Source organism: Oryctolagus cuniculus, chromosome 17, assembly GCF_051225735.1.
Source record: "Oryctolagus cuniculus isolate XC-2025 breed Fujian yellow rabbit chromosome 17, ASM5122573v1, whole genome shotgun sequence".
Classification (NCBI taxonomy): Eukaryota; Metazoa; Chordata; class Mammalia; order Lagomorpha; family Leporidae; genus Oryctolagus; species Oryctolagus cuniculus.
Genome location: NC_142883.1, coordinates 23250665 through 23276135, shown reverse-complemented (window position 1 = coordinate 23276135; position 25471 = coordinate 23250665). Strand labels below are relative to the sequence as shown.

General features: G+C 58.8%; 1 protein-coding gene across 1 annotated transcript in view; it reads left to right on the top strand.

Annotated features, from left to right (window-relative positions):
* LASP1 (LIM and SH3 protein 1) overlaps window positions 1–25471 on the top strand; it is a 40198-nt gene that overhangs the window by 3191 nt on the left and 11536 nt on the right. Inside the window, 3 exon segments of the mRNA NM_001082778.1 lie at window positions 3137–3231; window positions 11111–11195; window positions 20677–20784. Of these exon segments, the coding sequence (NP_001076247.1) occupies window positions 3137–3231; window positions 11111–11195; window positions 20677–20784 (288 nt within the window).

The following is a 25471-nucleotide window of genomic DNA, read 5'->3' as shown; positions in this document are numbered from 1 at the left end:
AAAAAAAAAAAAAAAAAAAAAAAAAAAAAAGACTTTGATTTATCCTGTTTTATTAGTGCCAGAGTGGGGGCCCAACCCCTTTGGGACCCTGTCTGGAGGAATGCCCCAGGCTCTGGCTATCTTGGAGGGTGGGGAAGCTAGAGCCCTGGAAATACTACTGGCACTAAGCCAATGTGACCCAGGAGGCCCACACAGCTAGGCTGGTGGACCTGCCAGGGTGGGGCCGGGGGTGGCAGGGGAACTATGACCCCAGGCAGCAGGAAGGGAAGGGAAGGTCTCGTACTCCAGCTCTGAGTCATAGCCGCCCCAGGCAACCCACGTGCAGAGGGCAAGGTGCCAGGCATAGGTGACCCAACGCTTACCATATCCCCCCACCCCCGCCCAGATTCAGAGCCCACGAGGAACGGGAGCTGGCCCAAGCCCAAGCCAGCAGAGGGGCATCCTTGCAGGGCTTCTGCCCCTACCAGCCTGCGTTGGCCTTACTCTCAAGTGGGTCTCAGCAGGTTTGGGGAGCCCTGCAGCCGGGGTTCTGGCTGGTTTCTGTGAGCGGGGGAAGCCCTGGGTGCTCCGGCAGCCACAGGAGGGAGGGGTTAGAGTTGTGAGCCGCAGGTGCCTTGGCCTGAGGCCTGGGAGTGCCTGCTGGAATCTCCCTGGCCTCCGTGGTCACTGGGGGGCTGTCGCCACCTCTTCCCAGACGTGGCTGAGACAGGACAGGGCTCCTTTCATCCTGGGGTCCTGGTGTACTGCCCAGGCTTGGCTCGCAGGGGTGGTTGATTTCTGCCTCCCCAGAGAGGACGCGCTGGCGCTGGCCGCAGCTGCTGGATTCTCCTGACCCTCTGGGCCCCCTGGAGAGAGGGGAGGAGAGTGACACGGTGCTGGGTGTTATTCTAGGTGCTGCCCTTGCTGCCCTGCCCTGCCCCTCCCCAGCCGGTGGTTCAAGTTCTACTTTACAGATGTGGACACGGAGGTCATCAGTTACTTCTTGTTTCCACTTCGCTGCCCCTGAGCCTCCCGGGAGGGAAGAGTGACTGTGCTTCCTGGCTGAGAGCACGGGGTTCCTGGGGCTGGGTTGGGAAGAGCTCCTGACGGAAGTAGGCTCCAGCCACTGGAAGAGGGCTCCGTTCCTCCAGTGGCAGCCCGGGGGGTTCTTGTGGAACCCCTGGACCGGGTGTTAGTCCTGCACCCCAAGCCTGGTCGGGGCACTTGGTGCCCCTTGTCCACGGGCCTCGGCTGCAGGCTGGGGAAAGGGTGACTGTGTCTCTCCTCCCATCTCCCCCCCCAGCGGATCAGGAGGCAGCCTCAGAGGGCCCTGGGCCTGGGACGCCGTGCGTCGTGTGTGCACACGTCGTGCGTGAGTGTGTGTGTGAGAAAGTGGGTCACGGTCTGGATTCCGGGGAATGTTTTTCCTGGCAGGCCCCTGTGGGCTGGGGGAAGGCGGGGGCCCAGGCAGGGGCCTGTGCAGCTGAGCAGGCAGAGGCCCGCAGACTGGGTGGTGACACGGCTGGGGCGCTCTGCCAGAGCCTCCCCGCCACCGGCGGAGGGAGTCAGCTGTCACTTGGGGGGCCTTAGGAAGCGCCCTGTTTGAGCTGTATGTGTTGGGGTTATGCCCTTGGAGGGTCGTGGCGGCTGCTTTGTGAAGAGAGAGGGGCTGGGACTCTGGGGTGGGCCCAGGTTGGGGGGGGCAGGACTAACAGCTGGCCTTCCCCGCTCCTGGGGGTGGCGGTGGTTCTCATCAGTTTGTTTAATATTCCACCATTTGGTGTTTCCTTTGGGTCTCCTGGCTGGGGAACAAACCCTATTCGAAGGCTGTGGCCCTGGTGGCATTTGGTTAAGGTGGGAGAGGTTGGATCCCAGCCTCTTGGGAAATAGCTCTTGGTTGAGGAAATGCATTTTGAAAAATGCCACTCTGGGGGAATTCCTTGACCAAATTAGCCAAGAACCTGACACCTCTGACAGCTTCCTGGGTCCTTGCCTGACCTCTGACCTCTTCCTTTGGGGGTCAGGGGTATCCCCCTAGACTGCTAGGAAGTGGAACCGTGACACCAGGAGGCCTGGGTTCCAGCAGCAGGGATCCTGGGTGGGGCTGACCCTGGGGCTTCCTCCTGGGCTGCCTGGGGCCGCTTTATACCTCACTGGCATGGACTTCTGATGGGGACACCATATGGTACAGCCTCTCCTGCCCTCATCACCTCTCCTCTGCCAGTTAGTTGGCAGCTGAGTTCCAGGTCCCTGGGCTTTGTGGAGTCTTAACCTGTCCCTTGTTCTCGCACACATGCCTGGGGCTGTGGTCTGGCACTGTGAAGCCACACCTGTACCCTGGCACACACAGCCCCCAGTGTGAGCTGCTGTTACTGGCTGGGGTCCACACCTGCCGTGCCTGGCACCTGCTAAGTGATTGCTGCTCCGTCGCTCCCCCACCCAGGAGGGATGGCTGGGAGACTGCATCCTGCAGACAAGGAGATGGGCTCTGAGGGCCAGGGCCTGCCCAAGGTCACACAGCCCACGGGGCTCCATTTCCCAGGCTTTGTTGCAAAGCTCTCAGAACCCTGGTGGGAGCCCAGGGGAGGGTGGAAAGGGTGTGTGTTGTGCTTTCCCAGCCTGGACCACCCACCCAACTCTGGTGGTTTGGGAGGTGGGGGCTCCCACGGAAAGAGGAGGCACATGGGCTGGAGCATCACCAGGGTGCCCTTGGGGGCTCCTGTGTTTGAGGGAGCTGGGACTGCCTGGGTTCTGGGCTTGTGTGCATGGGGGCTGGAGCCAAGCAGCACCCCCTTGGTGTTCACAGCTGCTGCTCAGCCACCCTGGGGCTGCTTTGCCTCTCCAGTCCTGGGGCCTGGGGCGTCGGAGGTGTTCAGGGAACTGACCCTCAGGGGGCAGCTGCCACCTCTGTGACTGGGCGCTCCCTGCCCGGCTCCTCTCCTCCTGACAGCTCTCATGCTGGGGTGGGAGGGGCCGGAACCTGTGACCTGAAATGCCCCCAGCTCACTTGGGCCTTGTGGTAGTCTCCTGCACCACAGCTGGGGACCTAAGGCTGCCCCCAGGGTGGAGGCCTCCTGAGCGAGCCTCCCTAGGGCCTGAGCCCCGCTCCCTGAAGTCCTGGTCTCTGACAGTGTCCTCCCTCTCTCTTGGTCCCCAGTTCTGGCATAAAGCATGCTTCCATTGCGAGACATGCAAGATGACTTTGAACATGAAGAACTACAAGGGCTATGAGAAGAAGCCCTACTGCAACGCGTGAGTGCTGCCCTGGGCGGGGGCTGGGTGGGCCCCTTCTGATAACCGCAAGGTGACCTTGCTCAGCACCTCTTCCCCTGACTCCCTACATATGAATCGCATTTTGTCGTCAAGGGCTGTTGTTAGCCCCATTTTCCAGATGAGGAAACTGAGGCTTGGGGGGAAGAGGGAGGACTTACATAAGGTCATGTGGCAGTAAAGCAAGTGTGTTCTCTTCCACTGCCCCCTCACCCAGTGAGGTCTACCAAGAATAAGCAACCAGCCTTGTCTCTGGGTCTAGAGTGGGGGCTGTTGTCCTCCCTCCTGGGCACCTCCTTGGCTTTGAGGGCCCCTTCTTCCTTGGCCCCTTTGAGAAAGCTCTGGAGCTCAGGGCCAGCATGAAGAGTCTGCTCTACCTATGCGCTGAGTGTAGTTAGCTTGGTTTGTGGACCTCCTGTGCTGGGACCTGCAGCCTGGCGGAAAGTGGGGGGCAGTGGGGTGGGGACCCCCTCCCAGAGAGACACGGCTCTCCCGTGCTGGGCGGTGCCAGACAGTACCACATCTTCCATCCTCAAGGTGACCTCACTGTAGCAAGTGTAATGTCAGTGTCAGGTCCAGGGCCCTGGGGCCCTCTCGGCCAGCCCCTGCTGCTTGGGGAGCTGCAGAAGGTCAGGTCACTTGCAAGCAGGTGGCAAGATTTGTGTTCCGTTGCATTGAGGTTCTGGCCTAAGCCTACTTTCTGTTTTTTGTTTTTCCAATCTCAGGCAAGAGGCTGTTTGCCAGCTAAAGCTTAGCCAGGAAGGGAAACTGGAAATTTGTCTAAAAGGGGTTGGCACTTGAACCCCTTGGGAGGGGCTGCCCCATCCCTTCGGAGCCAAGTCACTCATGCCCTCCTGCTGCTGCCGTGTGCCAACCTGTGCCAGGGGCTGGGAAAACAGGTTTCTAAGAAGCCGTGTGAATGGTGCCCGTGTCACTCCTGGAAGGACCGGGGCCCTGGGCAGGTTGCCTGGGGTTGGGGAAGGGTCACAGCTCTGTCCTGGCTCTTCCTCTCTGCCCCTGTGGTTAACAACCCCCATCTCTCCCCCTGGCTCACCCCGCCACCCCCCAAGGGAAATGGGACATTCTTGGAATTCTTAAGGGCTCACACAAGCCCTGATTCTCTGCCACTTCCTCCCTCTGTTGGGGAGTGGGGTGGGGTCCCAGGCGGGCGCCAGCACAGTTAACCCCTGGGCTGCTGGGTCACTTCAGGCTAGACTCTGGGGGTGGCAGGGGCACGATGCTCCTGAGAGTCCAGTAGTCTAGAATGAGTGAGCTTTCAGAGCTGGAGAAAGCTCCAAGGCTTGTCCTTGTTGTCAGTCTTCACAGCCTGGTGCCGAAGTGCCAGCTTCCCTTTCTTACCAGAACAAGTGAGGGTGGGGGGCTCCTGCTGGGGCTTGGGGCGTCCTGGCTGCTGCCTCGCACATGCAAAGGCTGAGGCGGCCCCCGACTCTGTCCTGAAGGTCAGCCACAAGCAGGCTTCCCCTCCAGCTTTCCAGCTCTGGCTCTGCCATTCCCAGCTGCCCTTTGGCCCAGTGGGGCTGTTCCCTGGGAGGGCCCTGGGTGAGGGGCAGACTTCAGCCATCTGAGATCTTGCCTCCTTTCGCTCTGCCTGTGGTTGCACCTTGCCCGGGGCCTGGTGCCGCCTCCGTGGGTGTCTGCTGAGCGGCTGGTGTGGGCCAGCAAGCCAGACCTGGGCATTCCAGGACGAGCCACATGTAGATGCCACCTGCGAGCAGTGCCTGCTGGACTCTGAACCACGGAGCGCCTGCTGTGTGCCTGGCACTGGGCAGTTGTTTGCTGCCATTCCTTTTTTTTTTTTTTCTTTTAAGACTTATTTTATTTATTTGAAAGGCAGAGAGAAAGAGACAGAGATCTTTCATCTGCTGGTTCGCTCCCCAAATGGCCCAAAGGCTGGGCCAGGACGAAGCCAGAAGCCTGGAACTCCATCCAGGACTCCCATGTGGGTGCAGGGACCATCTTCCCCTGCTCTCCCAGACAGATTAGCAGGGAGCTGGATCGGAAGTGGAGCAGCTGGGACTAGAACTGAAATGGGATGCTGGCTGGAGCTGGGCCAATCTGAAGCCAGGAGACAGGAGCTTCTTTTGGGTCTCCCACATGGGTGCAGGGGCCCAAGGACTTGGATCATCTTCCACTGCTCTCCCAGGCCAGAGCAGAGAGCTGGAGCAGCTGGGACACAAACTGGCACCCACATGGGATGCCAGCGCTGCCCTCCTGTTTTCTTGCTACCTCTGGCACTATGCTTCGGTGGCATTCAGGCGCCTTAGCCCTGAGGCTCCCAGGATGTCACTTCCCCTGATTTCTGTCCTGGCTTCTGCCTCTGCAGCACCACCCACCCTGTGCCAGGCCAAGCCCTGGGCGGGGCTCTGCGGGGCAGGAGGTCTCCCCCAGCATTTTGCCAAGGACTTGGCCATGCAGGGGGGCCTCCATGGTCTCTGGCCCAAGCTAGGATCTTGCAGGGAGCAATCAAGAGAGAAGAAGGCTGTGTTACTTGAGATTTGAGATCTGGAAGCAGACTCTAAGCAATGCAAAGCCCTTGTGTGCTTCTCTCCTCGCATCAGGCTGGTGTGGGGGTGAGGCAGGGGCGGGAACATGGCCTAGAGCTCCCCACCGGCCTGTGTGCGTGGTGACCCTCACGGACGTGCAGTTGCACATGTGCCTGGTGCACGCCCAGCGCCTTGGGCGAGCCCGGCTGAATGAATGGGCTGCGCTCACTTCCCCTCTCAGGCAGCCACAGAGGCGTCGCTGTGGCAAGGTGGAGGCCACAGCCCTGCCTGTGCTGTGTCCAGCGGTGGGAGAGCCGCTAAGCGAATTCTTTCTTGAAGCTTCTGGATGGGTGGGGTGAGGCCGCTCTGTTGGTTGGAGAAGTTTATGCCCTGGATTGTTTGTGTTGTGTACAGAATTTTCCCACAGCCCTGGCCTGGTACAAACCTGCTTCTTTGTCTCCATGCAAATGGCCCAGGAGTTTGAGGTCAGGGCTGCGGAGAAGCTGCCTGCCCTCTCTGCTCCTGGGGGCCTGCAGAGGTGGGGGAGAGTTGTGGAGGGGGTTGACACCTTTTGGGGTGTCAAGTGGGGATCATTGACTTCAGATATTGGGGTTCACCTTGCAGTTTCCTTGGGCTGTGGTATAAGGGGCTGGGGAGGGTGGATGTGTCCCTCATTTGGAGAGCCAGGAACAGTGTCCCTGCCCCATCCCAGGCCTCAGCTGGGAGCTGTGCGGGGGGAGAGGCCTGGGGCCTCAGTGTCTGGATTCCAGCAGGCCGTGTCTCCTCTGAAGAATGACTTGGAGTCTGGGTTTTCCTGCTACCCCAGAGCTCTCTGCCTGTGTCGGATGAGGAAGAGGGGAGTCTGGACCAGGCCTCTCAGGAGCTGTATGGCCCCCGGAGTGGGAAGGTCAGGCTATGCGCTGGTGGGGGGGGGACGTAGCAAGCAGGCAACCAGAGTGGCCAAATGGAGTCCCCAGGCAGCACCCCCATGATACTCACCCCTAAACTCTTACACTCAGAGAGATCAGGGCCCAAGGAGCTTCAGGGCTCATTCTGCCTCCTAGTGAACCCCTTTTATGGATAAGGAAACCGAGGCCCAGTATTTCTGGGCTCAACTTGGCTGGTGCAGGCTTTTTTTTTTTTTTTTTTTTTTTTTCATTTTTCGTTTTGTCTGCAACCGCTGGGGGCTGGTAAGTTCTTCCTTGTGTCTAGCCTCGATGGCCTGGACTGTTTCCTCTGGTCAGACAATGCCTGCTTGTTGCTTCCTTTCCCTGCCGCTGCAGCCCCTCAGGCCCTGGGACGGATGGAACTGGGTTAGCAGGGAGCTGGGCCTGCAGCCCGCGGGCGGCGTTCCCGGCAGGGCCCTCAGAGTCAGCGCTCTCCAGAGGCAGGATGTCAGGGCTGGGTTTTTTGTTTTTTCTTTTCATAAAACCAAAAGCTCCTTGTTGCTTTTGTTGCTGTATTTTTGTTCCTCCTTGAGCACAAAGCTGTGGTTTTTGAAGGGGCCCAGGCCTGGAAGGGGTGGGGCTCCAGGGGAAAGCGGGAGTTGGTCTGTTTTCGCTCTGCCTCTGGGATGTAGCTCGTGGCAGGACTGGGGTGTGTGGCTGGTACCCGTGCGTCCCTCGACCTTGAACTTCCTCTGAGTAGGGAGGTGATCCCGAGGGTCCCAGGGACAGCGTCTCTCCTGCATCCCCTCTGGTCCTTGCCTGGTCTCTTGAAACGCCTACTTCGGGAAAGTTCTCAGGCCCAGGCAGCCCCTGACTGGGGTGGCCGAGACCGCTGGGTTGGGTTTGAAGGACAAAGCACCTGTGTTGCACTGACCCTGTCAAGCACATCTTTCCCAGAGCTCTGGGAACAGGGGGATGGAGGTCCACCTGGCACACACAAAGCAGCCACCCTTAGCTGACAGGACTGCTGTGGGATAGGGGAGAGTGTACTGGACAGAGGTCCTGTCCTTGATGCTGAGCCTCAGTTTCTTCACCTGTAAAATGGGCGCAGTGGTACAGCCTGCCTTTTCTAGCTGAGGCCTTGGGGTGGGAATGTGCAGGGGTCGTTACACATTGAGAAGTCGCTTTGGTTCTCCCGCCCATAGCTGCTTGGTGGCCCTGCCTCATCCCTCCGCTGGCTGCAGCTCTTCCCGGTTTTGCCTTCACGGATGCTGGGTCCCTGCCCCTGCCCCTCCGACTCTCTGTGTCAATGGCTGTCTCCCCCAGAGCCCTGTTGGCAGGCAGGGCTGGGGAGGAGCACCTGCAGAGAGCCCCCCTACCTGGGGTGTTGAACCAGGGGCCCAGCACCGGCTGCACACCGGACTCGGCTCCACACCCGGCCTCCTCGCCCCGACCCCCTCTCTCTCACCATGACCCAGTCTTTCTTGGGGTTGGGGTCCCAGCGGGGTCTCTAGCGGGGATGTGGGCCCCTCCTCTCAGCATCCACATTGGCACAGACACACGCACCTGCCGCAGCTGGGAGCTGACGGGAGGGGGTGGCGCAGAGGAGGAAGACGTGGAATTCCCTGCGGTTGTTTCTGCAAGGAGGTCAGATCCAGCGGAGCCCCCTTAGAAACCCTGGTGGGGGGAGGGGCACTGCGCGGCTCCCTGCTGGAGACACCCACTGCACCTGTGTGCCCCACCTGCCTCCGGGTTTGCCCTCGCCCTGGGCTCCTCCTCGCTGAGAACCCCTTCCTGTCTGCATCTCTTCCCCCATTCCCAGATCTCCATTCCCCATAACCTCCCCCTGCTCTCCTGCTCTCCTGCCTGGAGCTGAGGATGAGGTTGCCATGGGAACCTGAAGCGCAGCGAGCAGGGGAAGGGAGAGACAGGGCCGTCGCCAGGGCTGGGGGCTGTGGGGAGGGGACGGGTTGACCAGCAGGAGGAATGCAGCCCGCACCGTCTGCCACTGCTTGGCTGCCTGGGGTTGGGCTCAGGGGATGAGGGTAGAGGATTGGAGTCCCTGCAGCGCCTCGTTAATCTAGTTAGTCTGAGGCAGGATTAAAATCGATCCCCCACCATCCAGCCAAATCATCATCAAGCTGGTAGACCCTCCCCTCCATGGGATTAGTGTTTCAGCTGGGACGGGCTGAGATGGGGGTCTTAGTAATGAGGATCTGCCAACCCCCTCCCAGCCCCATCCAAGGCACTTGCTCCCCAAGGGAGGGGCTCATGAACCTTCTGCTGGGGTGGAAGGGGACGGAGCAGAGGCCCACACGTGGGGTGTGGGAGGTGAATCAGTGCAGCTCCCGTGTGGACCTGCTGGCCTCCATGTCCAGGAGAGCTCATCACTGTGGCGGGCATGCCGTGCACTCGTTGTACGTGAGGTGCGTGCGGTGTGCGGCGCGTGCCAGGTGCACCCGCGTGGCCCTCCATTTTAACTGCGCATGCAGGCGAGTGGGAAGCCCCGGGGTTTGCAGAGTGGCCCCCTGCGACATGCGTCTGTCGAGCCTGCCAGCCAGCCAGCCCGCCTCCGCCTTGCCCCACCTAATGCCACCAGCACCGCCTTCTTGGGATTGGATTTCCTGTTTGGGGCCAGAGCTGCCTGGAGGTCCTTCTTCATCTCCCGCCCCTGCCACTCGATCTATATTCACAGATGCGGAGGTGTGGGGGGAGGGAGTTGTCTCAAGCCCTTCCTCCTGGGACCTCAGGGCCAGCCAGTCCTGCTGGCGATCTTGCTGCCATCCCTTCTGCCCTCCTGTAGGAGCAGCCTCCCAGCCACCCTCGCTGGCCTGCACAGGAATTTCCAAGGCTCAGTGTGGGTGGCCCAGGCTGAGTGGCACGGGGCCAAGCCCAGGGGCCGGCCCCGCAGCCTTCGCCCCTTCCAGCCACTTGCTTTGTCCTCTGCGGAGGAAGCTGCTTCCTTCCCTGGGCTGACCTGGGCCACCAGAACCTGGGTGGGGGTGGGGTGGGCCCAGCTAGAGTCAGCCGGGTCCATGGCAAGGCAGAAGGACTTGCCGGGGTCACCCCGCAGTCAGTGGCAGGGGAGGGAGGCCCTTGCGGCTCATTCCTCCGCTCAGCAGCCAAGTCCTGCCTTTCCCAAGTGGTGCCCCCCGGGGAAGTCCTGTGTTTCCAGGCGGGGCTGAGGCCCCAGGTGGTACAGGTAGCTGGAGAAAAGACCAGGTTGAATGAGAGTACAGGGGGACAAAATTGTCGGCCAGCCGGGGTGGGTGTGGTCTAGAAGGACATCCCAGTGCAGATCTGTCCCTTGCCTGGGTGCCGTCTGTGGGACCAGGGCCTGCAGTGGTCACAGCAGGAGGGGAGGAGGCGTGGGGGCTAAAATGGCCCCTGGGGCTCCTGCTAAGATCAGCCACACACACGCCACCCCCACCCCCAGTCCAGCACACAACACCCAGATCCCCATCAGGGCTGCCGACCCTGCAGCTGATTTGCGGGCGGACGCGGCAGTGACTTGGGGAGGTAAGAGGCAGGTTCTAGCCCTGGCTCAGCTTCAGGGCCTAGTGTGACATTTTTTAGTCCACGGATATTTGTTAAGCACCAGCGACCATCCTGGGAGCTTGGGATAATCCAGGAACAAAAGACCGAAGAGGCCCTCCCCGCTCCGATGACGCGTGCTGTCAGCCGCTTCACTGGGGAGCCGGCGGTGAGGAGCGCCAGGGCTGCGGGCTGTGTCCTCCTGTGTGGAGGGAGGGGCTGGTGGTCCCCGCAGGCTTGGCTGGGGGGCTGCCTGGGCTCCCGAGACCGGCACGCCAGCACTGTCTCTGGGGTGCCGTCCTGGGCCTAGAGGTGAAAGGTGTTGTTGAGCTTGTTGGCCCGCGGAGCTTGGCAGGGGCTGGTCTGGACGCCAGCACGTAGTGCCTGTGTGTCTTGGCTGCCGTGGTCAGCCTCCCTGGCCTCAGCAGTGACGGTCCTGACCTCTTTGGGCGGCTGGGAGAATCTGATGAACTAAGGCAGGCACGCCCTTCAGCACGGGGAAACAGTCACTTCTGACTGTTACCCGTCACCCCGAGGTCACCTGCCCTCTGGTTGCACGCTGGTCTGTCTGCTGAGCCTCCAGGACTCTAAGCGTTTCCTCCAGGAAGCTCTCCCGGATGTGTGTCCCTTTCCACTTCTGTCTTCCTGTTACACCTCTCGCTCTTCCTTCCTGTGCACAGTGGTCTCTGTTTCTCCCCATCCCCATCTTCTCCCCTGTCTGGCTGGGCCATCCTGGGCCGCCCGGTCCCCATGACCACCCCCAGACAAGGTGGACTGAAGCCCTCGGGGAGTGTCTGGATGGCTGGCCCTGCAGCCCTGCAGGTCTGAGCAGTGCTTGCCGCCGCGTGGCCGGGGGCGGGGAAAGAGGAAGTCACCAGGAGAGATCCAGAGCTCCCAGAAACCCGGGTGACCCCCACTCTTTTTGCTATCCTGCAGACACTACCCCAAGCAGTCTTTCACCATGGTGGCCGACACCCCGGAAAACCTGCGCCTCAAGCAACAGAGCGAGCTCCAGAGTCAGGTGAGGGGCGGGGCCGGGAGGCTGTTGTAAGCCCCGGATTTGGCAATGGCTCCTTCCTTCCCCTGCGGTTAGCAAAATCCTCACGCTGGCCTTGTCTCTCTGCCCCCAGACCTGCACCCACGTTCTGGGCATTTCCTGCCTCTCAAAGGACTGGGGAGGGTGTGCCCCCTTTTTGCCTAAAGCAGGTTGGATAGATGTGGGCGTCTGACTCCTCTCCAGAGAAGGGGGAGGCTAAAGCCCACCTCCTCCAGGAAGCTGTCCCCTCCCTCACCCCTCCATTCACAGCCACCCACGAAGGAGGGGTTTGGGGAGCCCCAGGGAGTTTGCTTCTGCTTGCCTTGGAGGGCAGGGTGAGAAGGGCCCTGTCCTTGGGCCTGGCTTTCCCAAGTGCTGCGCGCTGGTAGGAGATAGGACAGCTTTCTGGCCCAGGGAGAGCCAAGCCTCTTGCGGCTGGGAGGGCTTCTGGAGGCAGCGAGCTTTCAAGGGTTAGATGAGAGAATACAGGGGGGCAGTTTGCCAAGTGGGCAGGGCACCCAGGCCTGGAGGCTACTGTGGGGGTCCCTGGGCCACAAGAGGGAGGGTCTTTTCTGATCCTTTGGAGTTGGATTCCTGCTTCCTGATTTATTTTTTAAAGATTTATTTATTTTATTTGAAAGTCAGAGTTATACAGAGAGAGGAGAGGCAGAGAGAGAGAGAGGTCTTCCATCCACTGGTTCAGTCCCCAAATGCATGCAACGGCCAGAGCTGTGCTGATCCGAAGCCAGGAGCCAGGAGCCATGGGTGCAGAGACCCAAGGACTTGGGCCATCTTCCACTGCTTTCCCAGGCAGCAGAAAGCTGGATCAGAAGTGGAGTATCCGGGATTCGAACTGGCGCCCATATGGGATGCTGGCACTGCAGGTGGTGGCTTTACCTGCCATGCCACAACCCTGGCCCTATTATTTTTATTTTATATGAAGCACAGAGAAACAGAGGGAGAGAGAGACAGAGATAGTCTGTCCGCTGGCCCATAACAGCTGAGGCTGGGCCAAGCAGAAGCCAGGAGCCTACAACTCCAGCCTGGTCTCCGAAGGGGGTGGCAGGGATGCAGTTACTTACCTGCTGCTCCGAGGATGTGTGTGAGTAGGAGGTGGAAACTGGAAGTGGAGCTGGGACTTGGACCCAGGCACTCAGTCTGGGATACAGACATCTCAAGTGACATTTTTAGCTTTTAAAAATGTATTTATTATTCACTTGAAAGGCAGAGCCACAGAGGAAGAGAGAAGAGACGGAGAGAGAGATTTTGTATCTGCTGGTTCACTCCATAAATATTCACCATAGTGAGGACTGGGCCAGACCAAAGCCAGGAGTCTGGAACTCCACCTGGGTCTCCTTCACGGGTGGCAGGGGCCCAAGCACCTGAGCCATCATCCCCAGCTTCCTCAGGCACATTAGCAGGGGGCTGGATGGGAAGTGGAGCAGCCAGGACTTGAACCAGTGCTATTCAGATGGGATGCCCGGGGCCTGCCACCTGACCTTGACGTGACCTGTCTGGGTCCCGTCGGAACCAGCCTGCCTGTGTAGGGCTGTGCACGGCTGCTCTCCCACGGGCCGCCCAACAGCCTGTGAAGAAGGTGCACAGAAGAGGGACTTGCTGAGGTCCCCCGGGCGGGAGACAACAGTGCTTCCAGCTAACCACTGGGCGCTCGGGGCCTTGGGCGATGACCGTCCTCACCACAGCTGGAGAGGAAGTCTACGCTGCTGGCTTTGCATGCGGATTTGTCTAACCGAAGACTTTGCAACTTGGTTTTTTTTTGTTTTTGTTTTTGTTTTTGTTTTTGTTTTGTTTTGTTTTGTTTTAGATTTACTTATTTATTTGAAAGGCAGAGAGAGAGAGAGAGATCTTCCATCTACTCTTTCACTCCTTAAATGGGGCTGGGCCAGGCCAAAACCAGGAGCCCTGAACTCCATCCAGGTTTCCCACGTGGGCAGATGGCAGGGGTCTAAGAGCTTGGGCCACCTCTGGCTGCCTTCCAGGTGCATTAGCTGGGAAGTGGAGCAGCCTGGACTCGACCGGCACTCTGATATGGGATGCCAGCCTCTTGGGCAGCAGCTTGATGCTCTGCGCCCCGATGCCGGCCCAGGCCTCCCCGCCTTTGCGTCTGACGCCCTAGAACAGTCCCTGCCTTGGTGAGAAGCACGCAGTCCCTGGCGCAGCTGAGAACTCTGCAGCTTTGCGCATTCCTTTAGCTGGTTCACCTGCTCCGTGCTTCGTTCCACTCGGGGTGCACTGGAGACCTGTCCGCCCCATTCCACAGGCCGGGAGAAGCTCGGCTTTTTCTCCCCATTGATTGACACTCGCAGTGAGGGAGGTTCCCAGACCAGGCTCCAGTCTTCTCTCTCCCACATACGTGTGCAGCTGTGGTGTGGTCCGAGGGTCAGGCCTCCCAAGGGTCCCGTGGTGGAGCCGAGCAGGAGGGACTGCTGGTTTGGACCTCCCTCCCCTGGCCTGGCCCCTGCTATGGCCTGAGTGCTGTGGTTCCTCAGCAGAGCTCACGGCTGCGGAGGGCCCCGTGGTACACCCGGCCAGAAGATCGCCAGAGACTGCAGCGGTGCGTGCGGGCCACTGCCCGCCAGGCCCTGACTGCTGTTCCACAGCCCCCAGCCCGCGACAGCTCCACAGGGGTCACAGGGACCTGGAAGAAGCGGTGCTGGGAGATGGGCGGCCTGGCCAAGGTGCAGGTCCAGGGGCACTGAACGTGCGTGTGCACACCCCTACTCTCAGGAGAAGTTCAGCTCCCTCTGCCATTGTCAGCCCCACTAAAGCTTGGAGGTAGCTGATCCCTGAGGGGCAGGGTCGGCCCCTGCCACTTGCAGGCCAAGCAGGCACCACAGACAGGGTTTGGAGGCTCCCGGCCCCGCCCCCACCCGCTGCGTGGCCTGGCCTGCTGCTCACTGGGGCAGGCTGGGAACTCAGGAGAAGGGCGGTCACTGTTTTTAAACGTTCGTATATTTTCATCTACTTGAAAGAGCAACAGAATGAGAGATCTTCCGTGTGCTGGTTCACTCCCCAAATGCCAGGTCCGGTCTGGGAGCCGGGACTCCACCAGGCCTCCCGTGTGGGTGGCAGAGGCTCAAGCCATGAGCCATCGCCTGCATTAGCAGGAAGTGGCTGTGGAAGCAGAATGGCCGGCCTGGAACCAGGACGCCAGTGTTACGGGATGCGGGTGTCCCAAGCGGCGGTCCTAACCTGCTGTGCCCCCAGCCCACCCCAGCAGTCACTTTTTGTTAGTGCTCTCCAAGGGCCACACCCCGTGAGTCCTCACAGCCACCTGCTGAAGGGCAGGTAAGGAGTGAAGTTCCCACAGTTGTACTCCAGGCGGCCACCAGCTGGGTGGGTGAGCCGGGAGGGACACCGACAGGAGCCGACAGATGGACAGACGGAGCTGAGCTCAGCCCATGCCCAGGGGGGTGCCGGCAAGGGAGTTCCGGCTTTGCTGCATGCACAGCCCGTTCCCATGATGCGGGGGCTGGCCGCCCTGTGGTCTGGGGTCCTCCCACAGAGTTTTTTTTTTTTTTTTTGGCCTCCTAACCAGTAAAATGGGAACAGCAACCCAGGGACCCTGAGGCCGGGGGAGGGACCTGCAGCTCCAAGGTTGGGAAGGGTTGAGCTGGCCTGGCTGGGGCTGGTGACAGGTTCTGGTTGCTGTGGCCACTGTCATGGGGGCAGGGCCAGCTCCAGCTGCTTGTGGGAGCCTCTGCCTGCCCCGCGCCCCCACGCCCTGACCAGGGCCCCTGCCGTGGGGTGCCTCAGCCCCTCTCCACCTCCGGGAGGCTGCCCGTGCTATTTCAGCCTTGTTTTCCCATCTCTATATTGGTCCCTAAAGTGGCACCTTGGGTGTCTGGGACACCTGGAGCCTCCGCTTCAGGGATAGTAACCACAGAGCTGTCCACAAATGACCCCTGGGTGAGGCAGGGAGCTGGCAGCTGAACCGCAGCTCCGCCTGCCCCTCCATTCCCCAGCCCCACGCTGAGTGCCAGCCGCAGTCCTGGGGTGGGACAGGGCTGGGGGTTCAGTGAGACCCCCAGCCCGGGCAGAGTGTGAGGAGGGATCTCCTCTTCCCTTCCTTGTCACCCTCATGGTGCTGTGAGAGCTGCCACGGCGGGGAGGGGGAACAGGGATCCACGCTTGCCTTGGCTCCTGTGTCCAGCACGTCCCTCCTGCCTGAGCTAGCTCCCAGCTCTGCTGCACCAGCTGTGTGTCCTTGGGCAGGTTGTTGAACGTCTCTGTGCCCCCCCCCACCCCACCCCGTGCCTTCAGCTATAACGAGGAAGCGGTGTGGGATGTGTGTGTGTGTGTCTCCAGAGACTGTGGTGAGGATGGGGGCAAGGCAGGGCAATGTCTAGCGTGGAGCCCACACACCAGGGTCCCTGTTCCCTGGAAGGGAGAGGACGGACACGCAACCTTGCCTGTTGCCCCTGGCCCTGGCTTTTCTCATAATCTGTCTTCATGAGGGTCCTTTAAAAAGCTGGCGGGAAAATGGAAGAAAGGTATCAGTTTATTTTGAGGCAAAAAAAATTTTTTTGAAATCCTTGTATAGCTTTGTCATAAAATACATTTTCCATGTATTATGAAAAAAAAATTTGGCACCAAGATGAAACTCCTACTTTTTTTTTTAAGACTTATTTTATTTGAAAAGCAGAATTACAGAGAGAGAGGGGAAGAGAGCAAGTGAGAGTGATCTTTATCTGCTGGTTCACTCTCCACGTGGGGCTGGGCCAGGCCAAAGCCAGGGGCCTGGAACTCCACCCTGGTCTCTGGTCTCCTGTATAGGTGGCTGGGGCCCAAGCACTTGGGCCATCCTCTGCTGCCTTCCCAGATTTGTTGACAGGGAGCTGGATTGTAAGAGGAGCAGCCAGGATTCGAACTGGCTCTCATATGGTATGCTGGTGTCATGGGTAGCAGCTTAACCCATTGTGCCACAACATTGGCCCCCAAAACTCCTTTTTTTTTTTTTCTTTTTAAGATTTCTTTATTTATTTGAAAGTCAGAGCCACACACAGAGAGAGAGAGATGTTCTAACTGCGGGTGTACTCCCCAAATGACCACAATGGCGGGGGCTGGGCCAGGCTGAATCCAGGAGCCTAGAACTCCATCCAGGCCCCCACATGGGCAGCAGGGGCCCAAGCATTTGGGCCATCCTTTGCTGGTTCACTCACCAAGTGGCCACAATGGCCAGAGCTGGGCCAAACTGAAGCCAGGAGCCAGGAGCTTTTTCCAGGTCTCCCACGTGGGTGCAGGGGCCCAAGCACTTGGGCCATCTTCTAATGCTTTCCCAGGCCATAAGCAAGGAGCTGGATTGGAAGTGGAGCAACCAAGACTCAAACCGGTGCCCATGTGGGATGCCAGCAGATGGTTAACCTACTGTGCCACAGCACTGGTCCCTCTCCACCAGCTTTGTGAGGGGCCCTTATATGTGATTAACTTTACTGATTTCTTTTGTGTTAGGAGGGGATGGGTTACCCATGATGGGAGCCCAACACGTAGCAGCTACAGTATAAGTAGGAACTATGAGTGTCGTGTTTTGCTCAATGAATTCCTTCCTTCCTTCCTTCCTTCCTTCCTTCCTTCCTTCCTTCCTTCCTTCCTTCCTTCCTTCCTTCCTTCCGCCAAACAGAGTTAGACAGTGAGAGAGACAGAGAAAAAGGTCTTCCTTCCGTTGGTTCACCCCCCTAATGGCCGCTCTGCGCTGATCCGAAGCCAGGAGCTGGGTACTTCCTCCCAGTCTCCCACGCGGGTGCAGGGCCCAAGCACTTGGGCCATCCTCACTGCCCTCCCAGGCCACAGCAGAGAGCTGGACTGGAAGAGGAGCAACCGGGACAGAATCTGGCGCCCCAACCAGGACTAGAACCCGGGGTGCTGGCGCCACAGGCAGAGGATTAGCCTGTTGAGCCGTGACACCGGCCAATAAATTTCTTTCAAAGATATGATCTTTCTTCTGCCGGGTCGTCAGGGCCGTGGTTTCCCACGTTGTGCTGCCCTGTTTGTCTCGAGGCGTTCCTTCAGCAGGCTTTGCCCCGACCTGCCGTTGTCTGGTAAGTGAGGAAGGACACAGATGCAGAGAGAAGCACCAGGAGTCTGCATACAAGCGGAGGCTTTCATGGCTGCTGCCCACCTGCGTGCCAGGGGCCTCCGGCATCATTTCTGGCCCTAACACGGGAGTTGCCAGGGTGCGAGGCCTGGGCACCGCCCAGGGAAGCAGTCACCCCGCTGAAGTTGTTGGCTGGCAGCTAGGTTAAGTGGCCTTGGGCAGGTCCCTTCCCTCCACAGAGGCCCCTTGATGCCCTGGTGAGCCATCGTCACAGGCAAAGCACCGCACTTGCCTGGCGAGGAGGGAGCCAGAGGGGCTCCAGGCTGTGCCTTCCCTCCGCGGCTGGCCCTCCCCCTCGGCCTCTGCCGCCCCCTCCAGCACCGCGAGGCTCCTCTGAGAACCTTTCCTACCTTAATTCTCCATAGTCAGGGCCCAAAGGTGCTTACATGCCAGGCTAGGATGCCCGTATCCCACATCAGAAAAACTGGGTTTCATTTCAACTGCCTGTTTAGTTTTTTTTTTTTTTTTTTAAGATTTATTTATTGATGGGGCGTAGCGGGTAAAGCCGCTGCCTGCAGTGCCAGCATTCCTTATGGCCTCTGGCTGCTCCACTTCCAATCGAGCAGTGGCCTAGGAAAGCAATGGAAGATGGCCAACATGCTAGGGCCCCTGCACACCCACGTGGGAGAACCGGAAGAAGCTCCTGGCTCCTGGCTCCTGGCTATGGATTGGCATAGCTCTGGCTGTGTGGCCATCTGGGGAGGAGTGAACCAGCAGATGGAAGACCTTTCTCTCTCTCTCTCTCTGCAACTCTGCCTTTCAAATAAATATATATTTTTTAAAAAAGTTTTACTTATTGGAGCCAGCACTATAGCATAAAAGCTTAAACTGCCATCTGTAGCCCTGGCATCCCACCCATATGAGTGCAAGTTAAGACCCGGCTGTTCCACTTCCCCCCCAGCTCTTTGCTGTGGCCTGGGAAAGCAGTAGAAGATGGCCCAGGTTCCTTGGACCTCTGCACCCATGTAGGAGACCTGGAAGAAGCTCTTGACCCCTGCCTTCAGACTGGCCCAGTTCCATCAGAGTTACATCCAGAGAGAGGAGAGACAGAGATCTGCTGGTTCACTCCCAGATGGCTGCGACAGCCAGGGCTGGGCCAGGCTGAAACCAGAAGCCAGGAGCTGCATCCAGCTCGCACCTTGGTGCAGGGGCCCGAGCACTTGGGTCACCACTGCTTTCAGGCACATTCTCAGGGAGATGAATCGGAGGTGGAGCAGCTGAGACTCGAACCAGTGCCTATGTGGGATGCTGGGTCGGCCCCCCAGCTTCCTGTTAACGTGCACCCCAGCAGGCAGTGGCAATGCCTCAAGCAGCTTGATTCCTGCCACTCACGTGGGAGACCTGTGTTGAGTCCCTGGCTTCAGCCCCAGCCCAGACCCTGCCGATGGCATCTGGGAGTGAACCAGGACATGGAAACTCCTGTTCTCTCTGTCTCTCTGCCTCATTGTTTTTTTTTTTTTTTCCATCAAGAGACATGGTCACAGACTTGAGTGGGCGGGCTTTGAGAGCTCGGCTAGTCCACCCCCTCAGGGAACCCAGAGAGGGGAGCCCACTTGCTCAGGGACACACAGCAAAGTGGCCCCTGGCCCAGCTAATCCCCTCCGCCCCCATCCCCGAGTCCTGCCCTGTGTGGGCTTCCTGTGTCGGGAGTGGAATGAATTAGCACCCCCCCCTGCCCCGCCCCAAGCCTGGGAACCAGCTGCTGTGCTTGTGGTATCGCCATGGCGATTTTCCCCAGATTAGGGGCCTGATCCCCGAAAGGGCAGGGGGCAGGGGAAGGCGCGGGGAAGCGCGTTTGTCAGCCTTTGGACAATGCTGAAGCCCTCCCATGTCCTTCCTCGGCAGCGTGTACGAGGGCTGCCCCCCACCCCCTCACCCATGCTCATTATTGGGTGGGATTCCCATTTTACGGATGTGGAGACTGAGGCTCAAGAGGTTACGTCATGGGCCCAAGATCAGCCAGCAAGCAAGTGGGAGAGGGAGCCCAGGTTCAAGTCTGCTCCACCCGGCTCTGTACCTGCACGTGGCACTTGAAGGCCGGGCTGGTGCTGAGCAGGCCTGGGCCCCAGTCCACGGCTAACTGCTGGTTTGATGGGAGCTGGCGCATCCAGGCCTGGCCTTTGTTTCAGTCTGGATCACAACAGAGGGGCAGAAGCACCACGCACAAGGACCCCTGAGCCCTGGGAGTGGGGTGGGGTGGTTGCGCAGAGGGCCTGAGAGGTGTGGCCGTGGCCCTCGCCTGGGCAGAGTATGGCTGGCTGCTGCTGTCACCGTCACCAGCTGGCCGCTCCGAGCCTGGGAGCTGGCTGGGCTTCGTCATCCTGGAAACCCCCAAGGTCCTGACCCCATGTCCTGAGCTGACCTGTTTGCAGCCCGTGGAGGAAGTCCAGACAGCTGGTGGGGCCTGCAACAGATGGCGGCTGAGTGGCCAGGAGGCCGCTCCCGGTCCCACGAGGGGTCCCAGCCTCTGCTCTGTTCTGTGGGACCCCCAGGCGACCACAGGCTGTTCCTCATGTTGCAAACCCCTTAGTGTCATGGAAGTCCTTGCTGATGTCTGACTCGAGTTTTCCATGGAATTCTCGGAGGAGGAGGGCAGTGGTGGCTCATCGTTCTTCCCTGGAGCCCGTCCCTCCCCTCCCGTGTGGTGGCCTCGGTGTCCAGCCTGCCCGGCTCCCTGGCCTGGGGCCTAGGGCTTTCACTGCCTCCTTTCTGGGCCATCCCCACCCCAGCTCCTGGCAGGTGGGGCCGCGTCCCCTCTTGGGTGAGGCCCGGGCAGGCGTGGGAGCTCTGGGGAGAATGTTCTTCCTGTGAGTTTCCAGGCCTGGGAGCTGGGGTGAAGGGTCAGGGGTCAGGCAGACAAGGGTCAGGGGTCAGGCGGACAAGGGTTTTCATCCTGTCCTGAGCCCTGTGACATGGGCAGGGGCTTTGCCCCGGTGGCTCAGTTTCTTTGTAAAGTGGAATGAACGGTGCGTGCTCACCTACAGCCGCACACAGACAGGCGGGTATTTTAAGAAAAGTTGGTGGAAAGTGGAATTAATGATGTTTGTTTTGGCACAAAATTGTTTTTGAAATCCATGTGTAGTGTTTTCCTGATACCCAATTCTGGGAACTTTCCAAAGACCCTGCATAAATGCGCGCCTGCCACCCAGAATGTTAGTGGCTTGTCACTGTCACTGTCATTTTTATTCTAACGCTTTTCGGCTGAGGCTCCGCTCCGCCTTGGAGCGGGGGATTCCGACCAGGCTCTTTCTCCTGGTCCCTGTCCCTGTCTGCGCCGGCTGCTGCCTCCGAGGGAGCCACAGGCTGGGCCACCTGATTCCTGTGCCTCTTCCCTCCCTCCCCGCCTGCCAGGTGCGCTACAAGGAGGAGTTTGAGAAGAACAAGGGCAGAGGCTTCAGCGTGGTGGCAGACACCCCCGAGCTCCAGAGAATCAAGAAGACCCAGGACCAGATCAGTAACGTAAGCCCCTGGCCCCCTGCCGCCCTTCCTCCTTGCCCCGTCCTGGGCAGGCCTGGCTGGCGGTTGCCTGAGCAGAGGGGAGGGCTTGGGGTTCCCAGGTGTCTTTCTGTGGGTACCTGGGGTTTTCTGGGCCAGCCTCTGCCCATGTGGTGTTTCCCCCATACTTTTGGGGGAGGGGCCCCTACTTTGGGGGGAGGGCACTGTGTACTACGTCACACCCCCCCCCCCGCTTTCTGAAGTGGTTCTGCTTTTCTTCCTGGTGCCGTGGGTGTAAGGCTGGGGGCGGGGTGGCTGCCTCTGGGTGCTGGCTTAGCTGCCATTTCCGCCCTCCCTCGCCTCCTCCCCCACTTCAGCGTGCGCTTCCTTCCTGTGTGAAAACCCCAACTGGGTTTGCCTACTGGCCCCCCACCTCCTGGGCCTGGGATGGCCTGGGACGGTCTGGCTGCTCTGGTTGGGGTGGACACAGGGAGAGGGCGGTAGATCGCTGGGCCCCAGCATCGAGCTCCCTCCCGGGCACCTGTGGCCAGAAAACTAAGCCTCGGTTTCCTGCTTGGCAGAGCCACAGCCCCGCAGCCTGTGTGGCTGTTTGAGGGGAATCTTATTTTGGATGTCGGGGTGGGGGCGGGGTACTACTGCGAGCCACAACTCGGAACACAGGCAAGAGCCTGTGTGGGGTCCTGGGGCACACGCCTATGGCGTGCACCGCAAGCCTGGGCAGGGCCGCCGTGGGCAGGCAGTTGTCTCCGCGTCCACAAGGGAGGACGCTCAGCTGTCCAGTGTCACTCTGGGTGCAAGGACTGGGACAGAGGCTGGCGAGGGCCTGGCTTTCAGGTCGCCCACCTGCTGGGCCCTTCTCCACCACCACCCCTGCCCTGTCCCCCCCCTCCCCCAACCCCGCCTCCGTAGCAGGGTGCTGCTTCTACAGCTTGGCCGAGCCGCCCCGGGAGTGGGCTGTGTGTTTCAGACGCACAGGGCGGCCTGCAGAAACAGTCATGCCCAAGACCGTGGCTTTCAAACTTCGACCTCAGTCTATAATAGGCAATACATGTTCCATCGTGACTCACCAAAAAGGCGCTCATTTATTTTGAGAATCACTTTCATGGCTGAGTACTTCCTACTTGAGCGCTTCTCTGGGTCTGTGAGGATGCTGGGTGCCCACTCACTACCAAGTCGAGTGCAGGTACTCAGCAGAGCTGCCCGGTACCTGGGAGCAGGGAGGTGCTGATGCTCTTTGCCCCAGGCCCTCCCCAGGGTCCCCGAGTGCCTGAGTCCCAGTCTCAGGCTGGCCAGTGAGGAGGGGGCAGATGGCCTTGGCTCCAGGGCTGGAATCCTGGCTCTTGGGCCCCTGGCTTTTCATTGTGAAGGCCTGCTCCCTGTCTGCAACCCCCAGCCCGCTGCACGCTCACCCATTGCTGTAGCCTCTGGGTTTAGGAGAGGGGAGGCCAGCAAGCCCAGGGATCCCTGCCTCCCTTTACGGAAGGCTTCCAGAATATTCCGTCCCAGCCTATTCCACCTGCTCCCCCTCCCCAGTCACTGGAGATGGTAATGACTGAGGAGTAACAAAAACTCCCTGTGGCCCAGAACCTAGGGAGATAAGCATCTTATCAGCAACCAGGGCCACAATTAGCTGGTTGCCCTCTGACCTTGACCTGCTGGCTGCTCTTGCAGCTTTCACTGTGAAGGCTGGCCAAAAAACTGGTTTTAGTGAACCAAGCCAAAAGAGGGCCTCCAAACACCTGCATCACAATCCCCCCCTCAGCAATGCTCCCGACCGACTGACCGACTGGCTGGCCGGCATTTACTGAAAATGCAGACTCCCAGGCCCCCCAAGTCAGCATCTCTGGGAGGGAAGCCCGGGAACCAGCATTTTGCACATCTGGGGTTTCTGTGTTACTTAATGAAGCTTCGGAGCCTAGAAGTCCTCAGAAACTTCTCCAGCCTCTAGGACATGGGTGCTGGTCCTGGCTGTCTTTCAGGACCCCGGGGCACCTCGGGCCACACCCAGACGCATTGCTAAATTGTCGCCACCCCCCCAAAGAGTTTTGGGAAAGGTGATGCTTAGAGCCACACATTTTGTTTTGTATCTGAAGTAGTGTTTCTGTCTGTGGCTTGTGCCTTCCCAGATTAGCACCAGACGGCTTCTGGTGGCTTCTAAAGGTCAGGCCATCTGGCAGTGGGGTGAGGATTTGCTTTCCGGAAGGAATGTGCTGCAGACTGGAGTGTTTTGTGTCTTTTAAACATTTTTTTAGGGACTGGCGCCGTGGTGCAGTGGCTTAAAGCCCCAGCCTACTGCGCTGACATCACAGTTCGAGTCCTAGCTGCTCCGCTTCCGATTCAACTCCCTGCTCACGTGCCTAGGAAAGCGGTAGAAGATGGCCCAAGTCGTTGGGCCTCTGCATCCACATGGGAAGCTCCTGGCTCCTGGCTTCAGATCAGCCCAGCTCTGGCCGTTGTGACCATTTGGGGAGTGAACCAGCAGATGGAAGACCCCTCTCTCTCGCTCTGTCTGTCTCTGTCTCTGTCTCTACCTCTCTCTGTAACTCTGTCTTTCAAATAAAAAAAAGTTTAAAATTTTTTTAAAAATTTAGTTTCATCTTATTTGAAGGGCAGAGAGAGAGACAGATGGAGAACTTACATCTCTTGGTTCACTCCCCAAATACAACAGCCAATGCTGTGCTAGGCCAAGGCCAGGAGCCTAGAACTTAATCCATGTCTTCCACAGAGTGACAGGGGCCCAAGTACTCGGTCCGTCATCACCTGCTGCCCCCCAGGTGCACTGACAGGAAGCCAGATCAGAGGCACAGTAGCCAGGACTCGGACTGGCACTGGCACAGGATGCAGGCATCCAGGTGGTGGTCTAACCCACTCTGCCACAACGCCCGTTTGCAGCACACTTGTACACTAAGCACCTCCGTTTACTTACAAAGCAGCTCAAGAAATAGAACGTTACCATGTCCCTGGCAAATCATTCTCGGAGTGCTGGAAGCAGCTCTCATTGAGCAAGCCCCTAGTGCATACTTACTATCTTATGTAGTTTATCTATATGTATATTGTGTGTATATGTATACATAGTACACATGTATGCATACTGTGTAATTTAATCATGAGGGAGTCAGCTGGGGGAAAATGAGAAGCAGAGAGGTCAAAGTTAAAAAGTGCCAGCTACCATTAGCTACAAAGTTGGTTAATGCCCTGCAGTATGATAAAACCATAAACTCTAAAGCTATCTTTGCTACAGACAGAAATTGTTTCCATGTCAGTCAAAAATAATCAGCGCTTTCTATTCTGTAAGTGAACTGTAGTCTTCTGAGTCTGAGCATAATCGGTGGTAAACAGTTTTATCCCGTGGTCAGCTGGTCCGGAAGTAGAATTGCTGGATCTCAGAGGGTGCGGCTCTTCTGCTTTGTGGGAGAGGGGGAGGGGGAGGGGAAGCTCCTGTCTGCTGGTTCACTGCCCGAATCCTGCAGTGGCTGGGCTGGAATCCTGTCACTGAGCCCTCACCACCGCCTTCCAGGGTCTGCATGGTGGGAAGCTGGCGGCGGGAGCCGAGGTGGGTACTAGACCCAGGCCCTTCACGGGCAGGCATTCTCATTGCTAGGCCAACACCCAGCTCCGACGTGTTCATTTTAGCCATTAAAAAAAAAAAAAAAGATTGATTAATTGATTTGAAAGGCAGAGCAACAGAGAGAGTGAGCGAGCGAGCCTGCCTCTGTCTGCTGATTCATTCCCCCACATGCCCACAATGGCCTGGACTGAGCCAGGCTGAAGCCAGGAGCCAGGAACTCCTCTGTAGATCTCTCATGTGGGTGGCAGAGGCCCAAGGACTCTCGGACTTGGGCTGTCATCTACAGTTTTCCTAGGCACGTTCGCAGGACGCTCGATCAGAAGCGAAGCAGCCGGGACTCCAGCCAGTACCCTGTTGTGGGATATCGGTGTCGCAAGCAGCGGCTTAACCTCCTGTGCCACATGCTATTCTGCATACTGGTGTTTCTTTATGGTTTTACTTAGGTCTTTCTCTGTTACTGATGAAGTTTTCAGTGTTATCAGAGAGAGAGAGAGAGAGAGAGAGAGCCTGGCTGCTAAATTGATTGTTGCATTCAGAGCCTGCCTTCCCTGGCTGGCCGTGACATGGAACCACGTGGGAAGTCACGTGTGCAGCCAGACTTCTGTTTTCCCTTTACAGTCAGGAAGCAGGGCTTCCAGAAAACGGAACATCAGAGACACCAGGCAGTGGAGCTTTGGAGTGGACCCTACCCTGTCATGCTAGGACTTGGGCCAGCTGAGGTGGTGGGGGCAGGGTTGGGGGGATCCTGACATCAGGGCTCCCGAGCCTGCACACACTTGGCCCCAGTGGGCACATCTAGAGTGTGGCCTTGCTCCGTAGAGGCCCAGGGCCGTGCACAGGCTGAGCTGCCACCTATACGTCCCAGCTGTGGCCACCCCCACTGGGAGCTCCTGGGAGATCAGAACAATACTGAGCCTGGAGCAGGGCTGAGCCAGGCTCTTGGAGTTTAGAGCAGCTTTCTTTGCCTCTTGGGTGTGCTAACACCCCCTCACGTGCCTATTTGCTTAGCAAACCATTAAGTCAGCCAGAAAAAGCCAGGACACCACTTCCTCATTCTTTTGGGAGAGAGCCAGGACAGTAAGTTGAGGGCATGGAAATTTTGTCCAGGTGAGGTGGCAGGAG